Raw genomic sequence first — 19,156 nt, 5'->3', positions numbered from 1 at the left:
TCAGTCGTATCTAACCGCTACGACGTCAATAAAAACAGCACTGTGGGTGCACCTACCCCACATGGACTGCAGCGGTTCAAGAAGGCAGCTCACCGCCACTTCCTCAAGGGCAATTAGGGATGGGCAACAAATGCTGGCCTGGCCAGCGATGCCCACATCCCATAAATGAATTTTTAAAAAAATTAGAGCTTTTGGTATCTGATCTATCAGGCTTTCATCTATGTCCTTAAATTTACATTTTCTGACTGCATTTTTCAATCCTGTTACGAAATTGTCAAATGGGCTCACCGAATTCCTGTCTCAGGCCTTGAAATTCATATCAGTAGATCCGATGATTTGATTTTGGCCGGAGATGGGTGCTGAATTTTTCAAAAAATGTTTCTGGGTTTCTGCCGCCCTCTTCACTCAGTTCATGCCATTCAACAAATTTAATCCTTTACCTCCTGCTCACAGAAGGATATAGCTGATTCATTCTTCTTCACTAGCCCCTTTTAGAAAACTACTAATGTCAATCTGTACTTTTGTTTAAACTTCTCAAATGCCTCGACGATATCATCAGCTTCCCAGTTCATTATGGACTGTAGCCGTGCATTCATTGCTGTGACGATAGCCATTTTGTTTCTGCACGATTCACTTAGATTTTTCTCTCTCTCTCTGGCACTAATTTGGGTCAATTTGTTTCAATCTTATTCAGCATTAAATTCATTTCAAATGTTTTAGGCTTACTCACAAACACCTGCTGCCACCATATCATGTCTTCTGGTTCCCATAAGTTAGAAATAATCACACGTTAGACTTGAAAACGCTGGAGCTCATTGTATATTTTCCATGCAGCTTTCCATGCTGCTTGGTAAAAATTGTTTTTTTACGCCGGTGCAGTGTTACACGCCACATGACTCCAGTGCAGCAGTGAATGTGGCACACTGGAACACACATACACATAACAACTAGTTCCTAGCTTGTCACAAATAATATAACAATATATAACAGTAGTGGATATTATACTGAATGTCCTTTCACATCTGTAGGTTTAATGCTATATTCTGTTATGGCATAAAACAAGATAAATGGCATTGAACTGATAACAAAATGGGTAACAAATCCAAAAATATATGGATTATGACATGAAATATTATAAAATTAAATATTTTCCTTTTATTGTACATCATGTTTATGTCAAGCCTGTTGCATGTAAGCAGTAATGTCATGGTTACCTTCAGCTGCTATGGTGATTGGTATTTCCACTTCATATCTCCTATTAGAAACTCTATCCTGACTCCCCAATGATACTATTCCCACCAGACTTTTCCTTTAGTAAAGCCTAGCACATTCCTGACCACATGGCTGCAGTCTGAACAGAAAGTTATTTCTGTCTGTACATCAGTAGAGTAGGCAATGTTTCTTTTCCTCACTTCTTCAGAAATATAACTGTTGGAATGGGAAGAATATCAGCCAGAGTAAATGTTTCACATCAGCACTCCATGGTTTTAAGACAAGAATTCTTGCCTTCCAGAGGAAAAAGGAGCAAAGGAAACCTTTGATGGAAAATGGTGCAAGTTGCTTCATTGTGCTGTGACTGATCTATCCGGGATTGTTAGTAGGGGACCGGGGCAGGGGTTAGAATTGGACAAAAGGAATGCAAATGTACATCTTCTGAATAAAAGAATGAAAATCACCTCATGCTGGCTCTGTAAGACTGGATGAAAATCCTTCTTTCTTTTAAAAATAAGAATAGCTATTGTTCTCCATAATTAACGAACAGTTAACAAAACCACAAGAATATACAGCTTTGAAACGTCCTATTTCTCAACGTAATTTCAGCAGTGGATCACTAATGACCGAGAAAAACAGGCATTTTACAAATCTTCATTGAAGGAGTAACTTTACCCTAAGTGGCCAGGTGTAAAGTAGCACAAGAAAGCTGGGAGGCTGCCAGCCCTAATAATGGTGCAAAGCAAAGGCGAACAGAATAAAATAAATTGTAAAATGGGATGGAGGCAAAAACTAAAGGGAGCATTTAAAGGACCAATTCTGTAAGCTATTGGAGTAAAGCTGTTGAAATATTTGGGGATAAGCATTTCTATATTCTTGTACTGAAAGAGCACTGTTATTAATGACCCAGAAAACAGAAAGGGATTTCTTCCTCTTATATCTCTTCTTGGTATTTGCTAACATTTATTAAAGACTGCCAGAAAGTTTTACCACTCTTTACAAGAAGGTGGCTAGGTATATAACACAATAAAAGTGTTGACAAAACATCACTTTTGATCAAATACACCAGGATGACCAATGAATTCGAGAAGGTACAGCTCAGAAGGAGGCCATTTGATTCCTCATCTGTGCTGGTGCTAGCTCTTCAATGGGAGCAAATCCCATATTCCTGCCCATTCTACAAAGGCTATTATATTCTTCTTTCTCAAATATTTTCTTAACTTCCCTGTAAATGTTGAGGTTTCTTCCGAAATAATCACCTGTGCTAAAACATTCTATGTTCTACAATTCTCTGTCTGAAAAAAATTCTTCCCACTTCTCTCTTTGTTCTTCTCATAAAGATTCTCAGTTGATGCCTCCTTGTTACAGATTCACTGAACAGTGGAAATACTGGTCTGTACTTTGCAGTCAGTGGAGAAGAAATGTGCACTTGCTGTTGTACTACTCTGACAGCTGCCTACAAGTGCTTTTACAGATTTTTGAGCAGACTTGCTCTCTTCAGGCATCTGATCTAGTGTGGCATCATTTGCAGGGGATCTGTGACTTCTGTGAGCAGGGCAAGAAACAGTGTGGCTCTTCACCAATCAGACTGAAGAATTCTCAGTGAGACACATGGGGGAAATTTCCCTCGCGTAGCACTGCTTCAACTGACGCTACGCAATTGACATCGATTCCCTGGGGGCAGGCAGCACCATGGGTCATTACCCATGCAGTTTGCGTAGGTTTCTTCAATGATATCAATGAAGAAATCCTCGCAGGCTACACAGTTAGCAGCCTATGGTGTTGTATGCCCCCGTGCATTCAATGTAAGTCTGCGCAGCACCACTTGAAGTGGTGCTATATGAACTAAGATTTCCCCTTCTAAAATAGGAAGTGTAAATCAGGAAATATAAATTAGATCACAGTCATAGAGAGATACAGCACTGAAACAGGCCCTTCAGCCCACCTGAGTCTGTGCTGACCAACAACCACCCATTTATACTAATCCTACATTAATCCCATATTCCTTACCACATCCCCACCTTCCCGCAATTCTTCTAACACCTACCTACACTAGGGGCAATTTACAATGGCCAATTTACCTATCAACCTGCAAGTCTTTGGCTGTGGGAGGAAACTGGAGCACCCGGCAGAAACCCACGCGGTCACAGGGAGAACTTGCAAACCCTGCACAGGCAGTACCCAGAACCGAACCCGGGTCGCTGGAGCTGCGAGGCTGCGGTGCTAACCACTACGCCACTGTGCCGCCCCTGTACATGTACAGAAGGCAAAATAAAGACAGATAGGATTAAGAGGGGGAGATAAAAAAGACAGACAGGAAAGTAAAAATAAAATTTAAAATCTCCAACACTATTTAAATTCTGAAAGAATGAGACTCCTCTCCTGTAAAATAATTATGTTGTTTTGCAGTAATTATCACTTACCATGAAGTTAAAAATTCACTTACTCCTGAATGTACCAACTCCAACGTTTTCTGGTGTGTTTAGTGGGTAAGTACCACAACTTCATGCATTAATTTCAGTGCCAAGTCTATTGGCGAAAACTGTTATAATGCACCATGTGCAGGAACCAGGTATCTCTGACAGCAACTTCCGGATTTGTGTGTTTAAATACATAGCTATGGATGCCGTAAATTTTTAAGAACATAAGAACTAGGAGCAAGGAGTAGGCAATTCAGCCCCTCGAGCCTGCTCCGCCATTCAATACGATCATGGCTGATCTCATCTCGGCCTCAACTCCACTTTTCTGCCCTTTCTCCATAACCCTTCAACCTATTATTAATTAAAAATCTGTCTATCTCCTCCTTAAATTTACTCAATGTCCTGGCATCTACTGCACTCTGGGGTAGCGAATTCCACAGACGCACGACCCTTTGAGAGAAGTAATTTCTCCTCATCTCTGCTCCCCCTTATCCAAAAGCTATGACCTCGCGTTCCAGATTGCCCCACCAGAGGAAACATCCTCTCTACGTCTACTTTGTCAATCCCCTTAATCATCTTATATACCTCAATTAGAACTCCTCTTATTCTTCTAAACTCTAGAGACTAAAGGCCTAAACTGCTCAATCTCTCTTCATAAGACAAACCCCTTATCTCTGGAATCAATCTAGTGAACCTCCTGTGAACTGCCTCCAATGCAATGTCATCCTTCCTCAAGTAAGGGGACCAAAACTGTACGCAATTAGTGAGACCGCACCAATACTCCAGGTGCGGTCTCACTAATGCCTTGTACAGTTGCAGCAACACTTCCCTACTTTTATACTCTATTCCTTCAGCAATGAATGCCAAAATTCCATTTGCCTTCCTTATTACCTGCTGTACCTGCATACTAGTTTTCTGCGATTCATGCACGAAGACATCCAGATCCCACTGCATCAAAGCACTCTGAAGTTTCTCTCCATTTAGATTATAATATGCCTTTCTGTTCTTCCGACCAAAATGGATAACCTCACACTTATCCACGTTAAACTCCATCTGCCAAATTTTGGCCCATTCACCTAACCTATCCATATCCACTTGCAAAGTTCTTATTTCTTTATTGCAACTTACTATCCCACCTGTTTTAATGTCATCTGCAAATTTGGCTATAGTACCTTCTATCCCTACATCCAAGTCATTAATATAGATTGTAAATAGTTGGGGCCCGAGGACCGAACCCTGTGGCATCCCACTAGTTACATCTTGCCCCAACCAGAAAAAGACCCATTTATCCCGACTCTGTTTTCTGTTGGTTAGCCAATTCTCTATCCAAGCTAATAAATTGCCCCTAACCCCATGTGATCTTACCTCGTGTATCAACCTTTTGTGCGGCACCTTATCAAATGCCTTCTGGAAGTCCAGATATATCACATCTACAGGATCCCCATTATCTACTTTGCTTGTTACAGCTTCGAAGAACTCTGGCAAATTAGTCAAACACGATTTACGCTTCATAAAACCATGCTGACTCTGATGGATTGCGTTTTGACTTTCTAAATGTTCTGTTATTACTTCCTTTATAATGGATTCTAACAATTTCCCAACGACAGATGTTAACCTAACTAGTCTATAGTTTCCTATTTTCTGCCTCCCTCCCTTTTTGAATAAGGGCATTATATTAGCTTTTTTCCAATCCACTGGAACTTTTCCCGCATCCAGGGAATTTTGGAATATTATAACCAATGGATCCACTATCTCCGCTGCCACTTCCTTTAAGACCTTAGGATGTAGGCCATCAGGCCCTGGGGACTTGTCTGCCTTCAATCCCAATAGTTTGCTCAGTATTTTTTCCCCAGTGATGATGATTGTTCTAAGTTCCTCCCTTTCTATAACCTCTGTATTACTTGTTACTATTGGGATGGTACTGGTGTCCTCCACCGTGAAAACTGAGCAAAAATACTGATTTAGTATCTCCGCCATTTCTGTGTTCCCCTCTATTAACTTCCCAGTCTCATCCTCCAAGGGACCAACATTCACTTTAGTTACTCTCTTCCCTTTTATATACTTATAGAAGCTTTTGCTATCCGTTTTTATTTTTGCGCTAGTTTTCTTTCATAATTTACCTTTGCTCTTTTTATTACTTTTTTATTAACCCTTTGTTGATTTTTAATAGTTTCCCAATCTTCCAGCCTGCCACTAGACTTTGCAATATTGTATGCCTTAGTTTTTGTCTTTATGTTATCTTTAACTTCCTTGCTTAGCCATGGATACTTTTCTCCCCCTCTTAGAATCTTACTTCCTCTATGGAATATATTTTAGTTGGGAGGAATTGAATATCTCCTTAAACATCTGCCACTGCTCATCAACTGTCCTACCTTTTAGTCTTCATGCCCAGTCCACTAGGGTCAAATCTGTCCTCTTGCTTATGTAATTACCTTTGTTTAACTCAAGAATGCTAGTGTGGGACTCCAGTTTCTCGTCCTCAAACTGAATTTGAAATTCTAGCATGCTATGATCACTCTTCCCTCGAAGATCCTTAACTATGAGATCATTAAGTAATCCCACCTTATTACACAATACCAAATCTCGAATAGCCTGCTCCCTGGTTGGTTCCACAATATATTGATCTAAAAAACAATCTCTAATACATTCAATGAACTCTCCCTCGAGGCTATCCTTGCCAATTTGATTAATCCAGTCTATATGCATATTAAAATCACCCATGATTATTCCTTACAAGCCCCTAGTATTTCCTGGTTTATACTGTGCCCCACTGCAGAACTACTGTTTGGGGACCTATAGATTACTCCCACCAGGGTCTTCTTTCCCTTGCTATTTCATATTTCTACCCAGACTGATTCAATGTCTTGATCTCCAGTGCCTATATCATTTCTCACTACAGCACTGATCTCTTCCTTTACTAATAAAGCTACACCACCTCCTTTTCCTTCCTGCCTATCCTTCCGAAATACTGAGTACCCTTGGATATTCAATTCCCAAACCTGGTTTCCCTGCAACCAGGTCTCAGTAATCATACCCATTCTTCTCTATTTGCGCTGTTTTATTTTATTCCGAATGCTTCGTGCATTCAGATACAAAGCCTTTAAGTTTGTTCCAGAATCAAATTTTCCTATCTTGTATGATTTCTTGTTGCAATATGACGTTCACATGTTCTGTCCCTTCCTTTTATTTTCTGGTAACAATCAATTTAGTCTGAAATAAGGATAAGCACTGTTCGCCTCAGTGTTATCAACAACACAAAATTTGGGCCAATCTTGCACTATTCACTTTCAAACCCTTTCACAATTATAAAAAGCTCCTCTTCTTTGTTCCAATTGGCAATGACCTCTCATAACTGCTATCATTATTCTGAATCTTCATTCCATCACACTAATATCCATTGCTACACCGGGGAGGACAGTGGGTGAATTTTGAAAATCCATCCAAATCTGGTGAGAAGTGGGCAGGGTATCCAGTGCACCTGTCCAATAACTGCAGTGAATGGCCGAACAATTTTCATACCATCAGTTAGCCGATCGCATATTTAGAGCAAGTCGTCAATTGGAGAGACATGAAAGTCTGTTGCCTCCAGCATGAAGACCAGCCTGTGTGAAAGGAGAAGGAGGGGAGGCAATCCCTTGGGGGGTCACTTTTCGAGAGGACAGGAGGAGCATTACTGTGGTCCCTTCAGACCACTCAACACTTAGTACCACTGGGTTCAGGGTGTGCAGCCCATGTTCTGCCTATTGGCACACAGAGATAGTGCTGGGGTCCTACAACTGACATAGGACCCTGATTTATATATTTTAGGTTTTGGATGGGAATGTTAGCTGCCTATTTTCAAGTACTCCTGCAAATCATGTTGCACCCGCCTTCGCTAGCCACCCCATTTATATTGGAAAACAGGGAGAGTGACAGTTGGACATCACTCCTGAAGTATCTAAAACTGCATGCAATACTCAAACTGTCCAAATTCAAGACACATATTCAAGATCACTTCCTTGCTTTTGTACTCAATGCCCTTTTATCTAAGACCCAGAATCATATTTGTCTTTTCTTTGGCCTTTTCTATTTGAAGTCCCACCTTTAAAGATTTATGCACCTGCATCTCTAGATCTACTTATAGTTCCACTCTTAAGAATCCAACGATCAGCATTTTCTTCCTTTTACAGTTCTTTTTCCTAAAATATTCTGCTTCAAATTTCTTTGCATTGAACTTCATCTGTCACTTATCTTTCTGCTCCATTAACTTAATAGCATCTGACAAGTCTCCCGTATTTATCCTCGAAGTATGTGATGCCCCTTAAAATGATATCATCTGTGACACAATGACAATGAGCTTTGAGTAAGTGCTCCTGAAATGCACAGAACTGTCTCTTCACTCTGCATGATAGTTTCCAATAATTAAACATTACTTTGGCATACAAACCAAGCAAGTTATCTTTGTGGTTGGTAGATTCAGGTAGGTTGCACCTATCAGGAAAGACTGAACAAGCTGAGAGTCTTGTCCCTAGAAAGAAGACTGAGGGGTGATCTGATTGAGGTCTTTAAGATTATGAAAGTGTTTGATAGCTTAGATGTAGGGAAGATATTTCCACTTGCAAGCAAGATCAGAATTAGGGGCCACAAATATAAGACAGCCACTAATAAATCCATTCGGGAAATCAGGAGAAACTTCTTTACAAAGGGCATGGTGAGAATGAGGAATTTGCTACAACAGTTGAGGAGACTAGTATAGACGCACTTAAGAGGAAGCTAGATAAACACATGAGGGAGGAAAGAATAGAGGGATATATTGATGGGGTTAGATGAAGAACAGTCATAAGAGGCTCGTGTGGAGCATTAACATGGCATGGACCAGTTGGGCCGAATGTCCTGGTTCTGTGCTACAAATACTTTCTAATATAAACTAAGTAAATGACCTTTGTGGTCAGTCGTTTTAGAGTGGAATATCCGTCAATTTGTCTCAACCTGTGTTGTCAACAGCGGCAGAAAGGGACTTCAAAAAAGAAGCTTGGGATGAAGCAGTATGTAGTTAATAAGTCTTTTTTGAAGGAGATATTAATGTTAAGACTTGCTGCAGAATATGTGAACAAGAAGTAATCATGGAAATGATTGATTTCATTTGGAAAGCAAGGACAACTTTTTGGAAAGCGAAAGGAAGTACTCTCAAGTCCCTGCCATCACGTTCATACTAAATATCAACTAATATAGTCGGGGTAGCGATCTGGCCCCTTGTGCTTGCTTTACTCCTGTCTCTTTCTTGGCACTTGGTAGAACAATGCTGAAAGTTAATACATTTTCCAAGTGCAGTTATTGTTATTTAATGCTTTGTAGTTGCTCCCAGCTTTGCTTCGACCTTCCCAAATGGACTCACATATATTAACTATCTTTTTTCGTCAGGAGGTAGTTGTGTTTACTTCACAAACATCTTCAATCTATCTCATCACCACCTGGGTGTGGAGCTGAAGGGATGCCCTGCTCAGGCATACTTCTCCTCATTCTCAGGAGGCAAAACAACTAAGACTGATAAAGCCAAAGCATTCCAGTGACATTAGACTGAAAGTTTAACTTACATTCAATACAGTAAAGCCCCATTACAGGATTTCATATCATAGTATAATTTTCTAGAATGTTGATTTAGCTTACAATTATTTCATATTTTTAAAAATCATATAATATCTGTTTAATTTTGGAAATTATCACAGATTAGCAAACTTCAGGCAAACTAGAACTAACCCACAATTAATGTGCAAACACAACCAAACCATCTTGCATCAGGTCTACGACGAAACTGTCTTATTATTTCATTACAATTTAAACAAACCAAACTTGAATTAATCCTTCAATCTCTTCAAATGTAGTGTGCAAGACTTCTTTGATCCTCTTTGCCCCACTTCTCCATTCAACCTTCTTTAAGTGCAATATTATTTTCTCATTTGTCTTTACTTCATTTCAAGACTTTTTAATATTGTGTATTCCTTCAAGTCAAAGTTGATCATCATTTATTTAGATGCCAAAATAGGAGCAGTTTTCTATTTGGCTACATGTATATACAGTACAAGACTTGTTTGAAAAACTCTTCTGCTGCTTTGAACTCTACTTGTTTGGTTAAATTTCACCCACTGTATATTGTAAAAGATCTGTCAGAAGAAAGGTCCATAAAGGAACAAAAGGTTGGTCAACTACTCCCCACTTACAAGCAATACCTGGCATCTGCCATCCACTGATTAATAGCAATAGTTTCAAAGAATGCAAACTTGACAAAAATCAATTATCAGAAGCTGGGTGCCATTCTTCACTGTCAAAACAAATCCTACCTCCAAAAAAAATCCCACCAAGCCTTTCTGTGACACGTACCACAGTTTGATGATTGACCTGAATCACTTCATCCCCAGCGTGGATTTTCTTGCACCGATCCGCAGGAGACTTTATGAAGGGAGGAAAAAAAGGGAGACCCAGTTGAAGAAAAATAAACGCAGCATCAAGTAAAATATGCAACATTTACTTACTTCATTAAATAAGTCAACTATTTCTACTTCCCCTTTTTATTTTATACAAATGCATAATTGATGTTTGCCGTATTTAAAGTAACATATAGTGAAAATAACACAAATATTTTTATTCGCCTAATGTTTTACTTGTGTGCTGTTGATTACATTTTAATCAAGTTAATTACTATTGAATTTTTAAATGCAGCTTTACGGTGACAAAATAGAGAACAATGATCTTCTAAAGTACCGCAAATCTATTTTCTAGGGCAGGCGGTTTCAAATATTACTTGACCTATTCAATTTAAGCGTCTGCACAACACAACATTCCAGAAATGCATTTAATTGTAACATATTGGATAGGATTCCTAACACACCAAACAACATCAGAACTTTTCATATTTGAGCATGGAAATCCTTGTAAGGATACACATATAGTTTCAGAAATTTTACATCACTCGGTATATGATGTTGTCTGTTTTCTAAATGCAGTTCCACAACATTGCCAATAAGATTTTTTTTGCAACTTGGATGACTCATTGCAAAGTCCAAAAACTATCCTTGCAAATGATCAATTTTACAGTTATGATTTAGATTTTATTTTTATTCAAGTATAAAGGACAGTCACCCCAAAATATTTGTTTTTAGAAAATAAACATTGAAATAAATGCTGGTTTGTATTCTCAGCTTTCCTCTTATCTCAATGATTAAACAAGGGATGTAGGACCTGGGCTTTCTCTGACCAGTCAAGATGTTGGGGGAGAAAATTGTTTATATAGCGTGGTGTGCAGACTTACGCTGATTCCCCAGGGACAGGCAACGCAATTAGTGGCCCTCGGTGCTGCCTGCTCCTATGAATCAACATAAGACTGTGTGGCACTGCTAGAAATGGCAACACATGAATGAGTTCCTCCTCTTGTGACTCACTATCAAGTTCATCGAGCATCAATACGCAGCTGCAGCTTAACCTTTAGGCAAGACCCTCCATGCTATGAGCTGGTGGCAAATGGGTTGGAGCACTCCCTATCCATATAACCAAATTGAAAAGTATATTACTCCAGGTCAGATCAGGCATCAGTGAATTTGGTGAAGGGGAAGATTTTGATGCATCATCATAACAATGACAGAAGTGTAGTTTTTTCCAGAATGAGTGAAGAGTGTGCTGTAATGACAACTGGCAGACATGCTGGCTGGAAATCTACGCCCCTCCCACCTCCCGCAGGAGAAGGCTGGAGGTGGGGAGGGGGAGTAAAATTGAGTGGGAGGTGGGGGGTGCCATTCCCATCACCTTCCTGCCCTCACTGCAATTTTACGAGCGGTGGGGAAGGTGACAAATGGCCCATCCGCCCCAGGCTAATTAAGGCTTTAAGTGGCCAATTAATTGCCACTAAAGGGCTCCTCCCACCGCCTCTGGTATAGTACCAGTGGCGGGTGGGCAGTTCAGTAGCTTAGAAGGCCGCCCAATAAAACATGGCAGCATCACTGCGGGCTGTGGGGTGCCCTCCTGATCAGGCACCCTGTGCCTGATGAGCATCCCCCCTGAGGCACAAGCGGTCCCCACTGGAGCATCTCCCCCCCACCTTGCTAGGGCTCACACTTACCTGCATTCCGGGGCCTTTTCCGTGTTGCTGGTCCTGGCTGGGCGCAGTCCCAGCAGTGGCTACCGCTCCCGGTGGCGCTGCAAGCAATGAACAGCTGCCATCCTGCTGATTGGCCAACAGCTCTTGGAGGCAGGACTTCCAGCCTCAGAGCAGTGGAAGTCCTAACTGAGGCCAATTAAGGGCCGAGGCCATGTAAAATCATAGCGTGACTTCCAGGCTCGGCGGAGACGGGCTCGCCCCCGACTTTTTCTGCCGGTGGGTGGGTCCTCTGGCCCACCATAAAATTCTGGCCAATGTAGTGAAGTTGTAAGAGAGGGTGATCCAGGAGCACAGAAGACATCTGAGGACATGCTGTACTGCAACAATTTTACTTACATTAGCTACATGGAGCAGCAGTGAAGTAGGCTGTTAATCCTGGTTCATTAACACCTGCAGGGATTTTGGTCATGAAGGACTTAATGCCACAAAGCCCTACCAGGTATTAACAGGTCAACACAGAACTCAGTCACTTGGTTTGCGTTTTAGACATGTGGTGCTTTCGGCACAGAGCTCCGCTAATCTGACTGCCAAGCAGTGGTCTCTATGCTACTGCATGCATGCTGCTGCCGGAGGGAATCCTCTCATGAGATTCAACAATCCAACTGAGTGTAGATCAATGGAAATCTATCAGGTTTTAGAATCTCTCCCTCACGTTTACCTGTAGCATTCGCCAAGCAAACTGAAGCTGACACTGAATGCGTCTTGGAGTTATTCATGAAATGCGCAATTGCGATCTCAATTGGTACCACCACAGAGTCGATGATCAATGGTAATGCAGCCAACTATTCCTCCATAACATCTCATATGTGAAAGACTGCAGTACACATTTGGGTGTTGGGACTCCTCCAAATTGCCTAGAATGCCATTCAATATAGTGTGCAAGGTAGCATGTCCTTAGTTTGGTCTCTATATTTGCTCCTACTACTTTACTTTCTACCAGCTTGCTAACAGCACTCTGTGTCAATAGGCATGTTTGGCAGATATTTTAACCTACTACTTTCCTTCATGTCAATCATACATGTTGTACCCTTACTTTACCATATTCATGCATTACCTGTGTTCTTCAAACAGTACAAAGTCTTAATTCTTGCTAAGTCTTGCACATCACTGACACTTTGCTGACTCTCGAAGTCATAGTCTAGAACACTAGTCTGCCTCTGAGATATAGTTAGGGACTGTCATCCCCTACCAAAAGTATGCTGATGCTTCTCTGCTACAGCAGTCGACAAGTTGTTCAGACCCTGGTATGTAAGCTGAACTTTTCTTATAAATTCTGCAGCCATTCTCAACATATTCTTCACTTTCCTCAGATGAATTCACCAACTTTGACATTTATAATGACTGAGTGGCTTGTTAGCTGCTTACGTAGCATCTATTAATCATCACAGAATCACAGAATTTTATAGCACAAAAGGAGATGGTCTTTTGACTCACTGTCCCCCACTCAGTGCCATTTCCTGTCTTTTCCCAATACCACTTCAAATGTTTCCGTTTCAAAATTTTATCCACTTCTTTTTAAAAGACATTATAGATTCTGTTGCCACCATTGTTTGTTTTTTTAAAAAAACCTGTACTCAGAATGAGGGCAATATTGGCATGGTCACATTTAGTGCCCTTCCCTAGTCATCCTGAGAAGGTGATGGTGTGCTACTGTCTTGAACCACTGCAGCCTTTGTGGTGAATAGTGCTCCCATGATAAAAATTAGGCAGGGAATTAAAGGATACTGACAACAATGAAAGAACAGCAATGCATGTCCAAGTCAGGATGGTATGTGACTTAGAGGGGATGGTATTCCTATGGCATTACTACTCTTGTCCTTCTTGGTGGTAGAGGTTACAGGATATGTATTGTCAAAGGACTTTGCTGAGTTGCTGCAATGCATCTTGTAGATAGTACATACTGTAGCTGGAGTGCGCTGGCAATGGGTGGGGTGACGTTGAGTCTGGTGATAAGGATGCTGGTCAAGTGAACTGCTCTATCCTTGATAGCATCAAGCTTTTTGAGCATTATTGTGGCTGCATTCATCCAGATGAGTCGTGAGTATTCCATCACACTCAACTGCAACATTACAAACAGTAGAGAAGTTTTGAGGGATCAGTAGGTAAATCACATCGCAGAGTACCCAGTATCTGACGTGCACTGCTCTTGTAGCTATGGTGTTCATATGGCAGCTCCATTTCAGGTTGGTGATCCCAAGACAAAGACTGTGGGAAATCAGTGATGGTGGTGTTGTTGAATGTTGGGGAAGATGGTTGGGTGTTTCCTTGTTATAAGCAGCTGCCTGCCACAATGTAGTTGCAACCCTCCCACCACTAGGTGCTCTGTGGTGTGAGTTTTCCAGCTGTGTCATTATTTATTTAAACATGTTTTTCTTGTTCAATGAGTTCAGTTTATATTGTTATTGAATTTAATATATCAGAGTAAGGGGATGCAAGGGTGAGACGTAGACAGAGTATGTAGTTGGGAATTTGGTTTACGTGGGAATTCGATGCAGTGGGGAAAAGAGGTGCTCCTTTTTCTACCATTTTTCAGCCCCCGGCAGCTGTTGAATACACAAGTTACTTGCCAGAAATACAGGATAATAGGGACAGTCACGAGAGTTTGAAGAGCTTGGGGGGTGTCTGTGAGTTCAGTGCATTCCAAAGAAAATTGAAGTGTGATGCCACAGCAAAGAAAGTAAGTGCTTGATTGGTTGGTGAGCATTTTCTCTTATCGAAACAAGGGAATTTAATCAGGGTAAGTATAAAATTAATTGAAATAATAAGAATAAGAATGCTCTGATACTCGGATAATTTATTAAGGTTTTATTAGTAGAAGTAGGATTAACTAGCAGTGGTAAAGCTTATTAGTAGTAGTGGGGTTTATTATGAATTAATAAGAAAAATAAATTAATTAACGCACAATAAAGATGGTAGAGCAGGTGATGTGCTGTGGCTTTCGTATGTGGGAGCTGATGGATGCCAGTGTGATCCACAGCAAAAATACGTGCAGTAAGTGTCTGCGGCTCGAGGAGCTTTGGCTCAGAGTCCATCAGCTCGAGGCCAAGCTACAGACACCGCGATGTATCAGGGAGGGGGAAAGTTACTTGGACACGTTGTTCCAGAATGCAGTCACAACCCTTAGAATAGGGTCTTCTGATTTGGTCAGTGGTCAGGGACAGGCGGGTATGATTGTGAGTGAGGCAGGTAAGGGGATCGCAAAGGTAGAAGTACAGGAGCCTCAGCTCTGGCAATTGTCCAACAGGTTCAAGGTTTTTGCAGCTTGTATGGACTAGAGCGGGGGCTGCAAGGTGGATGAGCGAACTGACCATGGTACAGCAAGCCACTCAAGAGAGGGGAGTTAATAGGAATGTTGTGGTGGTGGGGGACAGTACAGTCAGGGGGATAGACACAGTTCTCTGTAGCCAAGAGCAAGAGTCCAGAAGGCTGTGTTGCCTGCCCGGTGCCAGCGTTTGGGACATTTTCTCTGGGCTGGCAAGAAACTTGCAGTGAGAGGGGGAGGATCCAGTTATCATGGTCCATGTTCGTGCCAATGACATAGATAGGACTAGGAAAGAAGTTATGCTCAGGGATTATGAGCAGCTCGGGGCGAAATTAAAAAGCAGAACCTTAAAGGTTAGCATCTCTGGATTATGACCTGAGCCACGAGCAAATTGGCATAGGGTAAATAAGATTAGAGAGATGAATGTGTGGCTCAAAGACTGGTGTGGGAGAAATGGGTTTCGATTCATGGGGCACTGGCACCAGTACTAGGGAAAGAGGCAGCAGTACCGTTGGAGTGGTCTTTACCTGAACCCTTCTGGGACCAGTGTTATGCCAAGTCATATAACTAGGACAATAGAGAGGGCTTTAAACTAAATAGTGGGTGGAAGGGATCATGTGAGGGGAGATGTGGTAAATTAAAGGGAAACAACAAGGTAATAGAGTAGGGTAGCGAATTGGGTAATGATAACCAGAGTGTGGTAGGAAGGGACAGAGCATGCAAACCTAAGCATGCACTAGCAGGTAAGGCCAGAGATTACAAAAATGGTAAAAAAAAACAGCATTAAAGGCTCCGTATCTGAATGTGTGCAGCATTTTAACAAAATGAATTGTTAGCACAAGTAGAAATAAATATGTATGACTTGATAGCCATTAAGAAGACATGGTTGCAAGGTGACCAAGGCTGGGACCTGAATATTGAAAGGTATTCGACATTTTTGAAAGACAGGAAGCTAGGAAAAGTTTGTGGGGTAGCTCTGATAATTGAGGAGAACAATAGTACAATAGTGAGAGTGACCTTAGTTCGAAAGAGCAAGAGCAAGTTTGGGTAGAGATAGGAAATAAAAAAGGTAAGAGGTCTCTTGCGGGAGTAGTTTATAGGCCCCCTTACAGTAGTTATGCTGTAGGACAGAGTATACAGGAAGAAATAATGGGGGCTTGTAAGAAATGTACTGCAGTAATCATGGGTGATTTTAACCTTCATAAGGATTGGGCGATTAAGATTGACAAAGGTAGCCTGGAAAATGAGTTCATAGAGTGTATTCAGGACAATTTCTTAGAGCAGTATGTTCTAGAGCCAACCAGGGTGCAGGCTTTTCTAGACCTGGTAATGTGCAATGAGACAGGATAAATCAATAATCTCGTAATAAAGGAGCCTCTAGGCGAGAGTGATCATAACATGTTAGAATTTCACGTTCCGTTTGAAGGTGAGAAGTGTGGGTCTAAGACTCGTGTTTTAAACCTAAATAAAGGTAATCATAAGGGTATGAAGGCAAAGTTGGATAAAGTGAACTGGGAAACTAGGTTAAAAGGGAAGACAGTAGAGATGCAGGGCAGTCTTCTACGCAGATATTTAATGACTCTCAGCAAAGATTTATCCCAGCGGGACAGATAGACTCTTTGAAAAGGATGCATCATCTAGGGCTAAATAAGAAAGTTAAGGATAGTATCAAATTGAAAGAAACACTGTATAATTCTGTGAAGATTAGTGGCAAGTCAGAAGATTGGGCAGAGTTTAAGAACCAGCAAAGGAGCACTAAAAAAAGGGAGTATGAGAGAAAGCTAGCTAGAAATATAAAAACAGATAGTAAGAAGTTCTACAAGTATTTAAAAAGGAAAACAGTAACTAAAGTGAGTGTTGATCCTCTAGGAAGTGAGTCTGGAGAATTAATAATGGAAACAAGGAAATGGCAGAAGTGTTGAGCAGGTATTTTGTGTCTGTTTTCATTATAGAAGAGTTCGAAAACTTGCCAAAGATACCTGAAAATCAAGAGGTGAAAGAGAGAGAGGAACTTAAAACAATTGCCATCACCAGGGAAAAGGTACAGGGAAAACTACGAAATCTAAAGGCTGACAAGTTCCCAGGACCTGATGGCTTGCATCCTAGGTCTTAAAAGAAGTAGCTGCAGAGATTGTGGAGGGATTGGTTATAATCTTTCAAAATTCCTTAGATTCTGGAAGGCTCCCAGCGGATTGGAAAATTGCAAATGTAACACCTTAATTCAAGAAAGGAGGGAGACAGAAAGCAGGAAACTATAGGCCAGTTAGCCTAACATCTGTCAAAGGAAAAATGCTACAATCCATTATTAAGAAAGTTATAGCAGGATACCTAGAAAATCATAATGGGATCAGGCAGAGCCAACATGGTTTTGTGAAAGGAAAATTGTGTTTAACTAATTTATTTGAATTCTTTGAGGAAGTAACAAGCATGGTAGATAAAGGGGAACCTGTAGGTCTGGTGTACTTATATTTGCAGAAGGATACTACACAATATAAGAGCATATGGTGTAGAGGGTAACATATTAGCATGGATAAAGGATTGGTTAGCTAACAGGAAGCAGATAGCAGGAATAAATGGTTTTTTTCGGGTTGGCAAGCTGTAACAAATGGAGTGCCTCAGGGATCAGTGCTGGGGCCTCAACTATTTAGAATCTATATAAATGACTTGGATGAAGGGACAAAATGTATGGTAGTTAAATTTGCCGATGACATTAAGATTGGTAGGAAAGTCAGTTGTCAAGAGGAGGTAAAGAATCTGCAAAGGGATAGAGAGAGGTTAAGTGAGTGGGCAAAAATTTGGCAGATTCAGTATAATGTGGGAAAATGTGAACTTGTCCACTTTGGTAGGAAGAATAGCAAAGCAGTATATTATTTAAATGGTGTGAGATTGCAGAACTCAGTGGTAGAGAGAGATCTGGGCGCCCTGGTATATGAATCACAAAAAGTTAGTATGCAGGTACAGCAAGTGATTAGGAAGGCAAATGGAATGTTGGTGTTTATTGCAAGGGGAATGGAAGTTTTACTGCAGCTGTACAGAGCCTTGATGAGGCCACGTCTGGCGTACTGGATACAGTTTTGGTCTCCTTATTTGAAAAGGGGCGGCACAGTGGCGCAGTGGTTAGCACCGCAGCCTCACAGCTCCAGCAATCCGGGTTCAGTTCTGGGTACTGCCTGTGCGGAGTTTGCACGTTCTCCCTGTGTCTGCGTGGGTTTTTGCCGGGTGCTCCTGTTTCCTCCCACAGCCAAAGACTTGCAGGTTGATAGGTAAATTGGCCATTATAAATTGCCCCTAGTGTAGGTAGGTGGTAGGAGAATGGTGGGGATGCAGTCGAGAATATGGGGTTAATGTAGGATTAGAAGAGACTTAGTAGTTGGCAGGAAAAAAGACAGAGGCGCAAGGGGAAAGCCAACTGTGTAACTGCCCCGACAAACAAATTTCTCTGCAGCACCTTGGAAGAGCCTGTCACTTTAGAATTGGCCTTTATAGCCACTCCAGGCGCTGCTTCACAAACCACTGACCACCTCCAGGTGCTTATCCATTGTCTCTCGAGATAAGGAGGCCAAAGAAGAGATATAAATGGGTGGTTGTTGGTCGGCACAGACTCGGTGGGCCGAAGGGCCTGTTTCAGTGCTGTATCTCTAAATAAAAAACTAAAAATAAATAAATAACTGCATTAAAGGCAGTTCAGAGAAGGTTCCGTCGACTCATTCCTGGGAAGAAGGATTTATCGTATGAAGAAAGGTTGAAAAGGTTGGGCCTTTACCCATTGGAGATTAGAAGAATGAGAAGTGATCTTATTGGAAAATGTAAGATCCTGAGGGAACCTGATAGTGTGATACCAGGAAGATGTTTCCTCTTGTAGGGGAGACTAGAACCAGGGGACACAATTTAAAAATAAGAGGTCTCCCTTTTAAGATGGAGATGAGGAGAATGTTTTTCTTTCAGAGGGTCGTTAGTCTGTGGAATTCTCTTCCCCAGAAAGCAGTGGAGGCTGGGTCATTGAATTTATTCAAGGCTGAGTTAGATAGATTTTTGATAGACAAGGGAGTCAAGGGTTATGGGGGCAGAAAGGAAAGTGGAGTTGATGCTACAATGAGATCAGCCATGATCTTATCGAACGGCAGAGCAGGCTCA

At 41.3% G+C, this 19,156-nt stretch overlaps 1 protein-coding gene across 1 annotated transcript in view; it reads right to left on the bottom strand.

Annotated features, from left to right (window-relative positions):
• Window positions 1-19,156, bottom strand: part of cnksr2a (connector enhancer of kinase suppressor of Ras 2a) — a 613,293-nt gene that overhangs the window by 299,332 nt on the left and 294,805 nt on the right. Inside the window, exon 8 of the mRNA XM_068039874.1 lies at window positions 9,990-10,058. Within this exon, the coding sequence (XP_067895975.1) occupies window positions 9,990-10,058 (69 nt within the window). The remainder of the gene's footprint in view (window positions 1-9,989; window positions 10,059-19,156) is intronic.

The sequence above is a fragment of the Heterodontus francisci genome, chromosome 10, assembly GCF_036365525.1.
Source record: "Heterodontus francisci isolate sHetFra1 chromosome 10, sHetFra1.hap1, whole genome shotgun sequence".
Lineage (NCBI taxonomy): Eukaryota > Metazoa > Chordata > Chondrichthyes > Heterodontiformes > Heterodontidae > Heterodontus > Heterodontus francisci.
This window is presented reverse-complemented; position numbering and strand designations above follow the sequence as displayed.